General features: G+C 36.4%; 1 protein-coding gene across 2 annotated transcripts in view; it reads left to right on the top strand.

Moving 5' to 3' along the window:
• Positions 1 to 15919, top strand: part of MET (MET proto-oncogene, receptor tyrosine kinase) — a 115923-nt gene that overhangs the window by 83475 nt on the left and 16529 nt on the right. The window contains exons 11-16 of one of the 2 annotated variants that reach the window (XM_047695172.1): positions 14 to 232; positions 6659 to 6805; positions 8396 to 8552; positions 8754 to 8894; positions 11521 to 11751; positions 14171 to 14251. In XM_047695172.1, coding sequence (XP_047551128.1) covers positions 14 to 232; positions 6659 to 6805; positions 8396 to 8552; positions 8754 to 8894; positions 11521 to 11751; positions 14171 to 14251 — 976 coding nt within the window. The remainder of the gene's footprint in view (positions 1 to 13; positions 233 to 6658; positions 6806 to 8395; positions 8553 to 8753; positions 8895 to 11520; positions 11752 to 14170; positions 14252 to 15919) is intronic. The other variant, XM_047695173.1, reaches the window with a different exon arrangement.

Here is a 15919-nt window from a genome sequence, read left to right on the forward strand (position 1 = left end):
TGTCTTACTATAGGCATGTCAACATCGCTCTAATTCAGAGATAATCTGCTGTACAACTCCTTCACTGCAACAGCTGAGTCTGCAGCTCCCTCTGAAAACCAAAGCCTTTTTCATGTTAGATGGGATCCATTCCAAATACTTTGATCTCATTTATGTACATAATCCTGTGTTTAAGCCTTTTGAAAAGCCAGTGATGATCTCAATAGGCAATGAAAATGTACTGGAAATTAAGGTAAGAAATGCATAAAAATGCCCTCTTAAATCATCAACTTGAACTTAATTGACTTCATAGCTGTATGAATAGAATTGTTGTTCTGGGTCATTATCTTATACTACATCAGCGAATATCTAAACTCTGTAAAACAAAGGCATAAGACTAAAAGTTAAGTATAATCATGGACTACTTTTTAATGAAACATTTAAAAATTCTTTCTTGTGTGTGTATTAAAAAGTAGCAAATGTGGGACACAATCTATTAAATAGGCTGCCTGTAATGCATTATTCTGCTGCTGTTATACATTTCCCTGGACACCTAAATGTGCTCATTATGAGATAAAAGGTAAGAACCTTGAAAGTAAATGCATGGGGCACCTGGGTGGCTCAGTGGGTTTAAGTCTCTGTCTTTGGCTCTGGTCCTGGTCTCTGGGTCCAGGGATAGATCCCTGCATTGGGCTCTCTGCTCAGCAGGGGGCCTACTCCCCTCCTCCACCCGCCTGCCTCTCTGCCTACTTGCGATCTCTCTCTCAAATAAATAAATAAAATTTTTAAGAAAAAAAAAAAGAAAGAAAGAAAGAAAGTAAGTAAATGCATCAGTTGTAGTTCTGTACTTCCTTGTAGTACTTGGAATTTTGTATCTGGGTATGGTCATCTCTAAACTGATTTCTAAATGGAGCTGGATTTCCTCTACTGTAGGAATATAGTAGCCTCTAAATGTAATTTAATTGGAGAATAACAAATTATCTTTTCTAACCCAGCCTGTTGCAAACAGAGAACACTCAAATGCAGAGAGGTTAAGTGGTTTGACAAGTGATGGGACATAGCAAAACAAAGACTAGAATACAGCTGTCTTATGTCACTTCAGTTATTTTTATTTCAAGTAGTAATAAAACAGCAAAAATCATCAAGACTTTATCAGTAGCCCCAGTCACTAGAAAGAGCAAAATACTTACCCTTCACTATGTTGTTTTAGACATTTAGAACTTTCCCCGGAAAGATAGCCTGAATGCAAATATGAACAAATACAAAGTAATAGGATAGTCCTTGTTTAGATATACATTCCTGTGGATCATCTCCATCTAAGTAATAACGCATTTCTGCTAAAGTTTTTCTGCTTTTTCAACGAGATTTTATCTATAGCCAAATTCATGCACACGTTCATACTCATATAAGTTTACTCACCTCGAATTGTGTTTTGCACAATAATTAAGCAAGCCCAGCATGAAATTAAATGGAAGCCTGCTTCAGTGAACAGCATGTTTACCACAGCAAAGTTCTTTCATCTGCTTCTTTAATTAGTTTTAGAAAAGGAGAAAGAGCTTTTATCACTTCTTTTTTTTTTCAATAAAACTAATCTACTGTGACCTTTTGCTTTCAACAATTACTGTGTTTGCCATTTGAAAGATTCCATTTGGTTTTTCTTGATGAAAACAAAGGTTTATTTGCAAATGTTTTTACGCCCAGATAAACTCTATTTTTCTCTTCCTCTATCTCTGATGGAAGGATTAGAAATAAATGGTCCTTTATCTACCCTTCCAAGCACAGTCTTATATAGAAGTGAAAACTTTTTCTGTAAATTAAATACCAATTATTCAATGTCCTACAAAATTGTTGGACCTAAAAAAACATGATTTGACATCATCCTCAGCCTTTCAGTGCTCTTCCCAGCATGGCCCAAGGGAGTCTCTGGAAACAGACACTAAACACTTTCTTTTTTTCTCTATGACTCTTTTCTCAAACAAGTGTATAATATCTGTCATGTCACAGAATGACACTTTGGGGAGAAAAGGGTGATTTAGGGGGATTATTTTGGTATCATCATTCAATCTCCCATAGTCCATTTTCTTTATACACGAGGAAATCTAAGGTGTAAGAAAAGATTGTGTGACAGCTATTTAACCCTTTATCAGTTTCTAAAGTTGATCACATTAAAACCTCTGCCTCACTTGGGACAGAAACAAAAGCAAACCATGAGAAATGTCTTCTTCTAGACATGCAGTGCACTGTTTTTATCAAAAGAAAGAATGCCATTTCATTTCATGTTGTGCTTGTCCAATTACTGTTCAAAACATGAGTGTGAAGTAGGTTTGTATTCCATCAGTGAAAGCTATGGAGAGAATTATGTGTTTAGAGAGAGAGTTGTTCCTTATTGTCAAGAAGAGTTCATGGTCCTCAAGCAGCCATGCCTACAGAAATTCCCTGGCTAAAAAGAGATAGTCCCCAGCCCTAGTTGTGGGAATTGCCTCAGTCAGCAGTACACCATGACCAAGAGGGTCAGCCAACTTTGGATCAATAAAAATGTAACAGAGACCAAGGATCAATTATCCCTCAGAATGAACCAGAAATCCCAACGATGTGGGAGGTAGTTTATGGCCACAATTTCAAGTTAGGACAAATTGTGGACAGTGGTCATCAAAAGTAGACACCTCCTTTGGAGTACACACCAGGACACAATGTTTATGTCAATAGCAGCTCACATTTTTTTGGAAGATTAGTCAACATAGTACTTTGATATATATTATTTCATTTCAGACTCATATGGACCCATGTGGTTTAGAGGTCCAGTAATGATTATCCCCATTTACAGATAAGTAAACATAGGCTTAGAAAGCTTGAGTGATTTGTCTTACAGAGCAAATAGCAGGTCTAGGACTCACATATCTCTCGATTCCAAATTTCATCTTTACAGTAGATTCTCATATCAACTTTCATTTAATATATACCAAAATACCTTCATAACAGAGAAAATTTTCTATCGTATGGTATATAGATATCTATATAATTCTTTAGGTGAGATAGCTCTAAATTCCTTAAGCAGAATTGATTTTTAGATATTTGTAAAGAAACCCTACCTTTTTCCCTAATTATCTTATTATGTGACATTTGTGTGTGAGCATATTTTATGGAAGGTAGAGAAGTACAGTATGTAATGCTGGAACAAAGACTACCTGACACTGACCTGGGATTTATGTTATTTTGGAGCATATTGATGTATATGGTCGTAGCGATGCTTCAGAGGTACAGTCTGGAAAAATCAGCTAAATCAGGAAAACGGGTGGTGGGGAGGGTGCAGGAAGATCAGCAGTTTTACAGTACCCCAGCTGGCAATGAAACCATTTTAATTTTCGTTCATGCAGCTTTTCCCAAATGACCAGGAAATTTTTACAAATGCTTATTAACATCCTGTGGAACTCCGTTTTGAAAGCCTCTGTGAAGGTTCTTTTGCCTAGTCTCTAAACAGAGGGACTCCTATCCTCTGGAGGAAGTGTAAATCTCCCCCTTCTGACCCTATCACCACCAACTCACTGACTTTCTGTTTGCCGACCTCCCTGGACTGTTGCCTCTCTGGGTCCTCTACCAACCTGCACCTCATTGCTTTAGCTGGCTTTCCCAGACTCAATCTTGTGGCCACCTGGATATCTGAAATCTTCTAAGATCCCTCCTGCTATTATGCTGTTTTCCAGTTCTACCTACTGCCACCACCTACTGTGTTCTGTAACCAGCACAGACATGGGTCCCCAGGCCTGAATCCTAGATAGAAACACTGTGTCACACCTGGCCAGAGTTGGAGATGAAAGGAATAAGGGACATCCTAACATAACACATTAGGAGTAATTAGTTTTCACTTTAGAAAAGTATTTATTTTAACATTACAGTGAAAAGAAAAACCTCTTGTTCACCTTTATATTCTCAGTAACTAGAATAGTGTCTAACACAGAGTGGATGATAAGTAGATTTTGTAGCAAATGAAATTTGATTTGCCTCATGACCTAGTCCCTTCTTGAACCTTAGTTCTCAATGCATAAAGCTGGAATGACAATAATACCTACCTCGGGGGGGCTGTCTTTACAAGATAAAATGAGATAATTATAATTCTAAATTGCTCTATTTGTGTTGGGGATTAAAGACCAGAAAGTTTTTCCTGTGCTGCTTTATTTAAAAGAGTATATTGCCATTTTAATGACTGGGGAACTGAGCCAATTTTTATGTTCTATTTTAATAATAGTTAATATTAAAAAATAAAAAGTAAATTTAAAAAGTTCTAAACATATGCATTTTTCCCACAACTCCATAAAGATATGTTTATTTTCTTTTTTTTTTTTTTTAAGATTTTATTTATTTATTTGACAGACAGAAATCACAAGTAAGCAGAGAGGCAGGCAGAGAGAGAGGAGGAAGCAGGCTCCCTGCTGAGCAGAGAGCCCGATGCGGGGCTCAAACCCAGGACCTGGGATCATGACCTGAGCCGAAGGCAGCGGCTCAACCCACTGAGCCACCCAGGCGCCCAAGATATGTTTATTTTCAATGACAAAAAGTACCCTCTATCTGAGGCACCTGGGTGGCTCAGTGGATTCAAGCCCCCGCTTTCAGCTCAGGTCATGATCTCAGGGTCCTGGGATTGAGCCCCATATTGGGCTCTCTGCTCAGCGGGGAGCCTGCCTCCCCCTCTCTCTCTGCCTGCCTCTCTGCCTACTTGTGATTTCTGTCAAATAAATAAATAAAATCTTAAAAAAAAAAAAAAGTACCCTCTATCTATTTTTACTTTTTTTTTTCTGATTCAGACCCCTCTGCATATAGTAGTAGATGGCCAGTATCCCTTTTGTGACATCTTGGGTGGTAAACTTTTAAAACAATTACACATACAAAGCTGATAGTAATTACTTTTATGTCACGATTTATATGTTCCCTACTAGGCACAGATTCAGTGTTAGCTGAGTGGCCTGTTTTTGTTTTAGTGAAGCCTTTATGCACATCCAAGGAGACCTGTGCTTAAAAGGAGGAGTATTGGAAGGCAAATGCAGTATGTTCATCCCTTCCCCCAGCCCTGGTTATCATCTAAGCAAGCAAGACACATTTTAGTCATTCCCTCATAAATCAAGCCCTGCCACTCTTTAATCTCTTTTCTTTGTCATTCCCTGAATTCCCTCCAATATGTGAGTGAGTGCCTTACCCCTCCTCAGATCTAACCAACAAGTTGTCATTTGGAGCCCCAAAGTGACCTGTTAGATTTATGTGTTTTTATGTTGAATTGCCCTGTGTGGCTGACCTGGTTCAATGGCATACACATACTGCCTCTAGAAATATCTAAAAAACAGAAGGATAGGGTTCATCTCTATGCATTTTTTTCTTAGACTCCAGATTCATGTTAGAAAGAAGTATTTTCTTTTAACTTCTTTTCCCAGAATGACTTCTGACCTACCAATCTACTGAAATCCGTGTAAGACAATGTACATAAAAGCAGTATGCCAAGTACTAAAGATCACATAAAACACAGTAGCATTACTGTTGTTATTACTGGCTGCTCTTTGTCCATAAGAAAAATAGTAATATGTTTTGATATACTCTCCTTTTAACTTTTAATAAACAACTGTATTCATTAAGTCTTGATATGAGAAGTTGTGCCTACATTTTCACTTCTTTCCCAAGGCTAATCGTTGGTTTCTTCAACAAAATATTGGTATTTTTAAAATTCCTAATAGTTACTTCATTAACTAAATATGTCTAGTTGCATTTTTTTTTAATCCTCATGTAACTAAATGTTCAAAATAATGTAATCATGCTCTCAAATCCTAATGAGGGTTATATGGCATCTCACAGGAATTTCTGTAAAAATGAATTTACTTATATGTAAGATTCAGCTGCGCAGGTAGGATAAAAAGAAACTGCCCAACTCAAACACAAAAGGAATACATTAAATAGATCAATTAGTTCAGAATCTCTGGAGATGGGCCCCAGATATCACTATTTTGTAAAGCTCTTTCAATGCGATTCTAAAAGTAAAACCAAGGTTCAGTGTCACTACATGAGGCAGTGTTAGTGGAACAACTGAATCTCTAAGTATTTCCTTTTTGCCAACCACTGATACCCCCTAAAGACATTAATAAGGTGGTTATGTTCAGTTAGTTTTTGATGAAGTGTTCAATGATTCATTCTTTACATAACTGAATATAATAATAAGAGACACCATATACTGAGTTGTCAGTTGTAAAATAAAATGTTTAAGATATTTCTTCTAGTTTAAAAAAAAAAGCTGATTATGCGTAAGAGGTCATTGGATGGAAGGGTGTGGAACAAAAATCTCTCCTTTGCTCTAAAATCTGATTTGATAGAAAAGCTGGAAGGGCACTTGGCTGACTCAGTATGTGGAGCATACAACTCTTGATCTCAGGGTTGTAAGTTCGAGCCCCATGTTGACTGTAGAGATTACTTGTAAATCTAAAAAAATAATAAAAAGCTATATGCTGTGAATCCTAATTAGTGCCCCAAAATGGCATGGCCATGCTCTCTTGCAACTCCCCAAATTCCCACAAAAATGAGTATGATAAAATCATATGCCTTGGCAAACAATGTGCCCTGTGTTTGCAGTATATTTATGTTCTTTCACAATTGTTAGCATTCCTGAAAAACTGGGAAGTGTTAACAACCTCTTTTTTCCTTTCAGGGAAATGATATTGACCCTGAAGCAGTTAAAGGTGAAGTGTTAAAAGTTGGAAATAAGAGCTGTGAGACCATATACTCAGATTCTGAAGCTGTTTTATGCAAGGTCCCCAATGACCTGCTGAAGTTGAACAACGAGCTAAATATAGAGGTGGGATTCCTGCATTTCTCTCATGATGTAAATAAAGATGCCAGTGTAATTATGTCACTTGCAGGCTTAAAATAAATCATTAAAGCTCACTTGTGTGTTGGCTTTGACTCATCAGCTTAGCCTCGATTCTTAGTTGTTATTTTAGAATCAGTGAGGTTTTGTTGCACTGTCTCCTTCCCAAGCTTCAGAGAGTAGATCTCAAAAGTCCTTCCTAACCACACTCCCTCTCCATCATCCCCGGCTTTTGCCAAAATTTATTGTAACTCTCAGGAGGGATAAGGGCACATCCCAGTGTACCCTCCCCCCACTTCTTAGGAGCCCAGAGCCAACATACTGCTGATCTCCACAGTGACCTCAAATGCATAAACAAAGTAAAATAGGACTTAAACTATTATATAATAATTTCTTTCATGTTGCATCATACAACTCATACATTTAAAGTGTACAGTTCAGTGGTTTTGAGTGTATTACCTTATTAATTTTTTAAATTATGGCAAAGTATATGTATCATAAAATTTGCCATTTTAACTATTTTTTAGTGTACAATTCCATGACATTAATTACATTCACAATATTGTTCAGCCATCACCACTAATTCTCAAATTTTTTCATCACCCCAAAGAGGAACCCTGGAACCATTAAGCCATCCAGTTAATCTAATCTAATAGATTAGATTAACCTCTAATCTATTTTCTGTCTTTATGAATTTGCCTATTCTAAATATTTCATATAGGTGGAATCATACAGTATTTGTCCTTGTGTGTCTGGCTTATTTTACTAAGCATGTTTTCATGGTTCATACATGTTCTAGTATGTGTCAGAACTTCATTATTTTTAAGGCTAAGTAATATTCCATCAGATAGATAGACCACATTTTGTTTATCCAAGAATGAGTGAATTTTAAAGGGTTCCTGAGGTCTTCTAAAAAGTTATAAAATGGAGGGGAGAGAGTAATGAAATAAGAAAATACAAAAATATTATAAAATTTAAGGCTGAATCATGATATCAGAGTTTGAAGTTCAAAAGGACCATAAATCCTAAAAATCAAACCATTTTAAAGCCAGAAGTATCCTCAAAGATTTCTTCTTTGTCTCAAAACTAGAATAAAGATATTTTGCAACTTTATTATTCCATGTGATTATTTACCTCTCATAAAAAGTCTTCTCTCCCCCTACCCAGCCCTTCAAAATAGAGTGAATGTCCCATGGTCTCTGTTTCTTACTGATTATTCATACTTCTAAGGTGCATTTCATATTGTGTTATCACTTATTTATATATTTGTCTCCCTTTCTATAATTTAGTTCCTCAAGATCAAAAACTGGTTTTTATTTATCTTTTCATCCCTAATACTTAGTTATAAGTACAAACAGCTAAGTGTCATATAAGTACTTTAGGGATCAGTAGCCCTTAATTATTTGAACACTGAAACAGAATTAAGGACTATCTTACTGCTCTGAAGGCAATTATGCCACTTCTAGAACATTAATAACCAGCTGGTACTTGGGGTCCAAGGAGAGTGATTCAACCTGTGTAGTACATTTTGTATTTATCATGGCTAAATTCTTGTTTTTCTGTATTTGTCATTTTTAGTGGAAGCAAGCAGTTTCTTCAACCATCCTTGGAAAAGTAATTGTTCAACCAGATCAGAATTTCACAGGATTGATTGTTGGTGTTATCTCAATATCATTAATAGTCTTATTATTACTTGGGCTTTTCCTGTGGCTGAAAAGGAGAAAGCAAATTAAAGGTGCATTTTTTGTTGTTGTTACTATTTGCTTTAAAAAGTTACTAGAGTATACAGCCATTACAATTTAAAATTGCCATTGATTCATGTGTGTTGTCTTAAATGCAATCCACAAACCCATGAGTTCTGGTCACTGGGTCAAGGTCTACTGGGACCCATGATAGCCAAGTCTTTAACGAGCTCTTTCTCTCTCTCTGTTTTAAGATCTGGGCAGTGAATTAGTTCGCTATGATGCAAGAGTACACACTCCTCATTTGGATAGGCTTGTAAGTGCCCGAAGTGTAAGCCCAACTACAGAAATGGTTTCAAATGAATCTGTAGACTACCGAGCTACTTTTCCAGAAGGTATATTTCAGTTTATCGTTCTAAGAAATACCTATATATATACCTCAGTGGGTTGTGGCATTGTTTTTTATTTTTGGTTTTGCCTTAATAAGTTTTTATAAAAATAAAAAAGAAGTATTTACATCTTCTTTGGCCTAAGAAGTATTTAATTTGACACAGAATTATAAGGCTCTTATTTTTAAATGGAATCATTTACATATTGCATTAGATCTTTAGAGTCTTTAAGTTTTCTTTTCACAAAAATTTTAATTTTAAAATCATTTTTGCAAAGGTAAGGTCTTCATCATCTGAATTCAATGCTAAGAAACTGTGAAGCACTCTTTAACAACCCAGGAATATTTAAGATACAAACCTTCTATTTATTTAAATATAAGTGGACACTGATACCTTTTTTTTTTAAACTGTTAATCCTCAAGCATTTAAATTCTACCTTTACTATCCCTTTAAAGGATTCTCAATGAGCTGTCAGTACACAGCCTTTTACCCACCAACATTCCAGGACTTGAATATATTCTGAGTCTTATGCAATAAAAACCTTCAATTATGCCATTTAAAAAGGAGTGGTCAGCACCATCTGCTTTGCAAGACACTAGGCCTAATACTGGTCAGGTTAACCAGAGAATTTCACATTGTTTTACTTCAAATCTCCTGGTAAAAGCAAAATGTCTGTATTGTATCTGCTTCATTATCTTTAGAAGTTCCAGGACGTGAGTCAGGTACAAGCCCTTCCCTGGTTGAATATTTACCATTAGACAAATAAAATGAGTCACAGATGGTTGGAGATACTGGAAAACTAGAAACTGGTCATCAAAACAAGTACAAGAGCAATGAGGCACTTCATATTTTAACTTTTTCAACCTTCACTGCCTCTTAATGTTTGAAACTTATATTAGTTCTATAGAGATACATATAAATACTGTCTTTGCCCACATGACTCCATTTGCCTTTGAAAATCCATGCCCTTAACAACATGAACAAATCAAACCCAGTTTATAGCATTGAAATTTACATCTATTAGTATTTTATGTTTGACACTTAATAGCTCTAATCTGAGATCATTACAATTCACAAGTAATTTTTTTTTAAGATTTTATTTATTTTTTATTTATTTGACAGACAGAGATCACAAGTAGGCAGAGAGGCAGGCAGAGAGAGAGAGGAGGAAGCAGGCTCCCCACTGAGCAGAGAGCCCCATGCGGGGATCGATCCCAGGACTCTGGGATCATGACCTGAGCCGAAGGCAGAGGCTTTAACCCACTGAGCCACCCAGGCTCCCCACAGAAGCTTGAGTTTCATTACCTTTCCTACATTGAACCTTCAAGCATGGAAGCAGAGCCTGATTAAAGGAACCCAGGCACCCAGCTAGGCTTCTTTCTTCCCTGGCCCATCCAGCATTCCAGGTGCTCACCTGAGTTTCTGCATCCTTCCTGTAAGGATGTATCTATCTTATCTCCAGTTAGTTACTATAATTATAAGTGGCCCCCAAAGCTTTTGTGGAACCACTGTTGAGATTTTCTGCTTTAGCCAAATTGACAATAACCAAGCTGTCCACTATGGAAAATACTAAAAATGCTTAAATGGGGTTAAGAATAGTCAGAGTACCCTCAACTTTCTTTTTATGCCCCACTCTCACGCTCTGATTTTCCTGGCCATTTGCAAACAAGCTATATTATCTTTTAGTGCCAACAGGGACCCTCCCAAACCCTCTCGCCTCTTCCCATGTTATATACTGATATATTTCAACACCCTGCCTGGTCCGTCTTCATATCAGTTGCAGAGATGATGCCGTCTCCTTGTTATGTTTGGATTCCCAGTGGAAAGAGCAACTCAGCTGGTGGCTTCTCTGCCCTCTTTCTCACTAAGAAATTTATCTTCACCCCATAATTTCTTATGAAAAAGCTTCATCTTACAGTAGAGAACCTTGCCTGAGGCTTTTAGAGTTTTGGTTGTAAAGATCAATGTAGAAAGAATGCTGATCCCTTTCCAAGTCCCTCAATTAAGCAGTAGGGATGGCACACTAACCCAATGCTAGGCTTCTCTGAATGGATATCCCATTATATCTGCTGTCATCAATACGCAGGGGAGAATTTACCACTAATGCAAAAAGCCTTCAATTCTGAAAATTTAACCATTTATATATTTCTAATTTCACTATACTGTACTTTTCCTTGGCCAGGAATCCATATAGATGTTGAGCAGTACTAATTAATTCCACTAATAAACATTATTCTCTCAAAAGCAAACTACTTTTGCTGCTTCCCAATCTTAAGAATATAGAATATTAAAAAATAAATCTCAAGCATGGCTTTTTGCTATATATTAAAAACTAAATGTCTAAGGAAATGAGAATAAACAAGGTTTCAAAGTTAATGCTTAGTTTATTTAAAAGAAAATTTGTAAACATTTTGTTCCAACTCTTGTATATGTAAGCCAGGACCTTTCCCCAAATTATCATTTTTATTAACCCAATTCTTTTGTAAAGCCTTTTTCTAGCCTCATTCAATGATAAAACTACCATTCCTTAAATTATAAAATCCAGACTTCATTATCAATTTAATTTGTTGCCCTGTTGTAGTCTCTACTGAGTTTTCACTTTGTTTTCTAATAACTTTGCTTTATCTTGCAGATCAGTTTCCTAACTCATCCCAGAATGGATCATGCAGACAAGTACAGTATCCTCTGACGGACCTGTCCCCTATGCTTACTAGTGGGGACTCTGATATATCCAGTCCATTACTGCAAAATACTGTCCACATTGACCTCAGTGCTCTAAATCCAGAACTGGTCCAGGCAGTCCAGCACGTAGTAATTGGGCCGAGTAGCCTGATTGTGCATTTCAATGAAGTCATAGGAAGAGGTAAGTATTTCCACTCAACTCTTTGTTAAATACAGTTTTCCAGTAAGCATTTTATCTTCTGCCTTTGCAGATTAGGAGCTTAGACAATGGTGAAAGCAGCTGACAAGGCAGTGATAGCAAGTGCACTTGATTTCTGTTCTGCAGAAAGAGGGCCCTACAAATCATATCCATGGGGATTTGCCCCTGTGCAGTGAGACAATTTGATAATCTCCTAAACATATGAAAAATAAATCACATTCTTTCCTCATCTTTTTCATAATGGCAACTATAGTTTCTTGGAAGGTGCAGTTTACGTCTATGAAAATCATTAAGTTCCAATATTTTTACTCATATCTTCCTCTAGTCTTTCTTTACGCTGAGAACAGTGACTAAATCTATCAAATTCTGGTTTATAGCAGTTTGTACTCTGCTGGACAGCATCAAAAGATGGAATTTATAGCATTCCCCTGATCTGAAGCAACATATATCATCTCTACAATGCACTCCAATTTCTTTATACAAAGAGGATGAATATTTGTAATAAGCCACCGGAGCAGCAGTAACAGCTTGCATACACAGAGTTTGAGGAAATATTTAGCAGGAAAAGAAAGCAACCAGAAGCCAGGGAATGAACGGCATTCTTCTTTTTTTTTTTTTTTTTTTTTTTTTTTTTCTAAAAAGCTTTTGCTGTTGTTACTGAATGGCCTCTGATCTCTTTTATTCTATATGTGCTGCAAAAGGTAGCAGGCATCTGCCAGCGTGATGCAACAGAAGCTGATGGGACAGTCTGCCTTCTGTGAACACACAGCTTTCCCATTTTCCTGTGATAGCATCCACATGTTCTTCTACAACAGATTCCAGATTTTAATCCTTAGCATGTTCCCTTTCCCGAATAGTAGTTGCACTGTTAACCTATTTTACATCAGAGTAATATGTAGTTACTACATATTACTAGCCTATAAATCCCAGAAATTGTGCCAGGTTTAGGTAATGTGGCCTCACCAATTATGTTCTAATTCTATACATTATAAAATTAGAATTTTTAATTTTCATCTGTAAAGGGGCTAAAATGTCAATTATTTCTCTTAGGAAGTAGTAACCATTAGTGATTCTGTAAATATTAAGTATTATTTCTATGTTTTTCCCAGTAGAAAATGAGCTCTCAAGAGCATAGGTTTTATTTTATTCATCTTTACATTAAAAGGGTAAGCTAATGCCTGACACTCACATACTAGGAACTCAGGGAATCTTGGCTGGATGGATGAACTAATTAATGAGTGACTTACACAGCTACCAGACGTTTGGCACCACTGGGGAAAATTACTGCCACTAGATGAAAGGCTACCATTGGAAAGTGATGTGGCTAAAGCCAGAGAGAACTAGATGAAATGATTCAGACTGAATTTGCTTCATTTGGGCAGTTGACTTTCAGTTTCTGCCAACCTGGATTACGTATTAACCGGTGACTAATGGGGGAAATCCGTATTCTATAATGCTAATCTTATTTCTAATGGTGACATTTTTATTTCAGTTTAGTTTACTGGAATAGAGGGAACTTCTTTTATTACATTTGTTCATGGGATAAAACTTTATTTTCACTTTTAAAAGATATTATTTGATCCTTAAAAATAATTAATTTCTGTTTTTTAAAGACTTATTTATTTAATTTAGAGAAAGAGCATGCAAGCATGCACAGTGAGGAGGGTCAGAGGGAGAGAGAGAATCATAAACAAATTCTGCGGTCAGCAAGAGCCCAATGCACGGCTCAGTCTCATGACCCTGAGATTATGACCTGAGCTGAAACCAGGAGTCAGGATGTATAACCAGCTTAGCCACCCAGCTGCCCCCAAAATAATAAATTTATTTTATAAGGCAGATGTTACTCTTGTGTTCAGTGTCCATTGTGGTTGAATATTTCGCTGTATTAGCCTTTAGTAACAGTTACATCACCTAAATTTTTCTACCATGTACTAAATAAGCATATTGTTTATATCTTAGGGTGAAATACCTTACATCTACATATTTTATAAACATACACAGTGGTACTATTAATCAAAAGTATAAGAAACAATGCATTTTTTTGCCATGTAGGAAAAAGAAGGAAATAAAACCCACAAAGGGCTTTTCAAGTGATTATTGCCTAATTAAAAGTAATGTAACGCTGGGTGCCTGGGTGGCTCAGTGGGTTAAGCCTCTGCCTTCCGCTCACGTCATGATCTCAGGGTCCTCGACTGAGGTCGACTCGACTGGGATCGAGTCCTGCATCGGGCTCTCTACTCACCAGGGAGCCTACTTCCCTCTCTCTCTCTCTCTCTCTGCCTGCCTCTCTGCCTATTTGTGAGGTCTCTCTGTCAAATAAATAAAAAAAAATCTTTTTTTAAAAAATTAAAAAATAAAAAATAAAAGTAATGTAACACTAACCAAATTCCCTTTCATGTAGGACATTTTGGGTGTGTATACCACGGGACTTTGTTGGACAATGATGACAAGAAAATTCACTGTGCTGTGAAATCCTTGAATCGTAAGTGATATTTAATTTAACAATGGAGTACACTTTCATGGTTTACTATTAAGTAATTCATAATAAAATGTTGATTTATACTTTCCCTTGTGGAAAAATCAGCTACTGTTGGAATTAGGGGTCTAATCCTGAAAATTTGGTTGGTCTAAATTCTTATTGAAATATTCCCTCAGAAATTATTTCTCAGAGCCCTCATAAATAAGAGTTTGGTGAATTGATGTTCTTGGATGAACTGAGTGTCATTTAACTGTATTTGGCTTATAATATTTGTTTTGCAAGTGACATTTATGGAAACTATTGGAGCCATGTTGGCACATCCTGTAGTAATGACTCATTTTACCCAAAAGAATTACTATAATTATTTTTTTACCACAACTTTCATTAAAAAGACTTAAAAATGAAAAAAGACAAACAGGAGAAAAATATGTAGGCAGAAACTGAGAAATCGTAAGTGTGGCAATATCTCATTAATCTGCGTTTGGGAGGGAATAAAGTATTCTACATAAATGAACTTCATAAACAAGTGATATTTACCTCTTTTAACGCTAGAATTTTTTTTTAATTTTAGATGTTATTGAGAAAATCTTCATTAAATGGAATGTATACTCTGTTTAAGAAACAGGGAATGTCTCCAGATATTAACTAAGATTATTGATGACCTGGAGCCATAATTAAGGCATAAATCTTGTGCAACCCCATGTACTCATCCTACTAGAATTTTCCTGGCTCCACCTTTGCTGGCAGGTCTCACTCATCAAGTCAGTGTTTGCTTTTTCTATGTATATTGCTAAATTTCTGCTTATAATTTGCAGTAGCCTGAAAAGTGTTAACCAGCTATAGTAGAAATTTTTATCAGAATTAATAAGCTGTTGGTGCACAAGTGAAAGGTTTTCTTCCAAAATATGTTATTGACAGAAGTTTTCCAACCTTTTTTACATAAGTCCCTATGCTGAACAGTGTTCTATATGGTTGATTTTGTTGGAAGTCTGACCACAATGTAATTAAAGGGACAGTTTATATGAAACCTAACTATAAACTGTAAAGGATTATCAGTAAATCTGCCTTACAAGATGGTACCAGTGCTCATTGTACTCAGAACAATCCTAACAGCAAGAAATCCCTGTCTGTCCCTGGTGTGTGTTAATCTCTCTCCCATCCACATAATCTCTCTTCCAAATACCTGAGGACTTCCAGGTCTCAGAATGCATTGCTTTGTTTTTTAAAAAAAAAAAAAAAAAAAAATATATATATATATATATATATATATTTTTTTTTTTTTATATATATATAAAATCACTGACACTGGTACTAGTCAGATTAATAAATTAAAGGTCATTAACCTTTCATCAATGCTGACTAGTATAAGGCCCTCAGGATCTCTATCTGGACATGATTGGAAACTGTTATACCAGAAAAGTCTACTTAGATACTGTATGACAGTTGGTCTTCAAACCCCACTATTCCAGGGACCAGAAAACTATGGCCCAATGACTGTTTCATAGATAATTGTCTGTGGCTGCTTTTGCACTGCACTGGAAGAGTTGAGTATTTGCCACAGAGGCCATATGGCCCACAAAGCCCAAAAATATTTACTCTCTGGCTTTTTATAGAAGTTTGCAGACCCTTGCCCTAGACAGCCACAGCAGAAATGGACTGGCCTACTTCTCT

The sequence above is a fragment of the Lutra lutra genome, chromosome 11, assembly GCF_902655055.1.
Source record: "Lutra lutra chromosome 11, mLutLut1.2, whole genome shotgun sequence".
Taxonomy (NCBI): domain Eukaryota; kingdom Metazoa; phylum Chordata; class Mammalia; order Carnivora; family Mustelidae; genus Lutra; species Lutra lutra.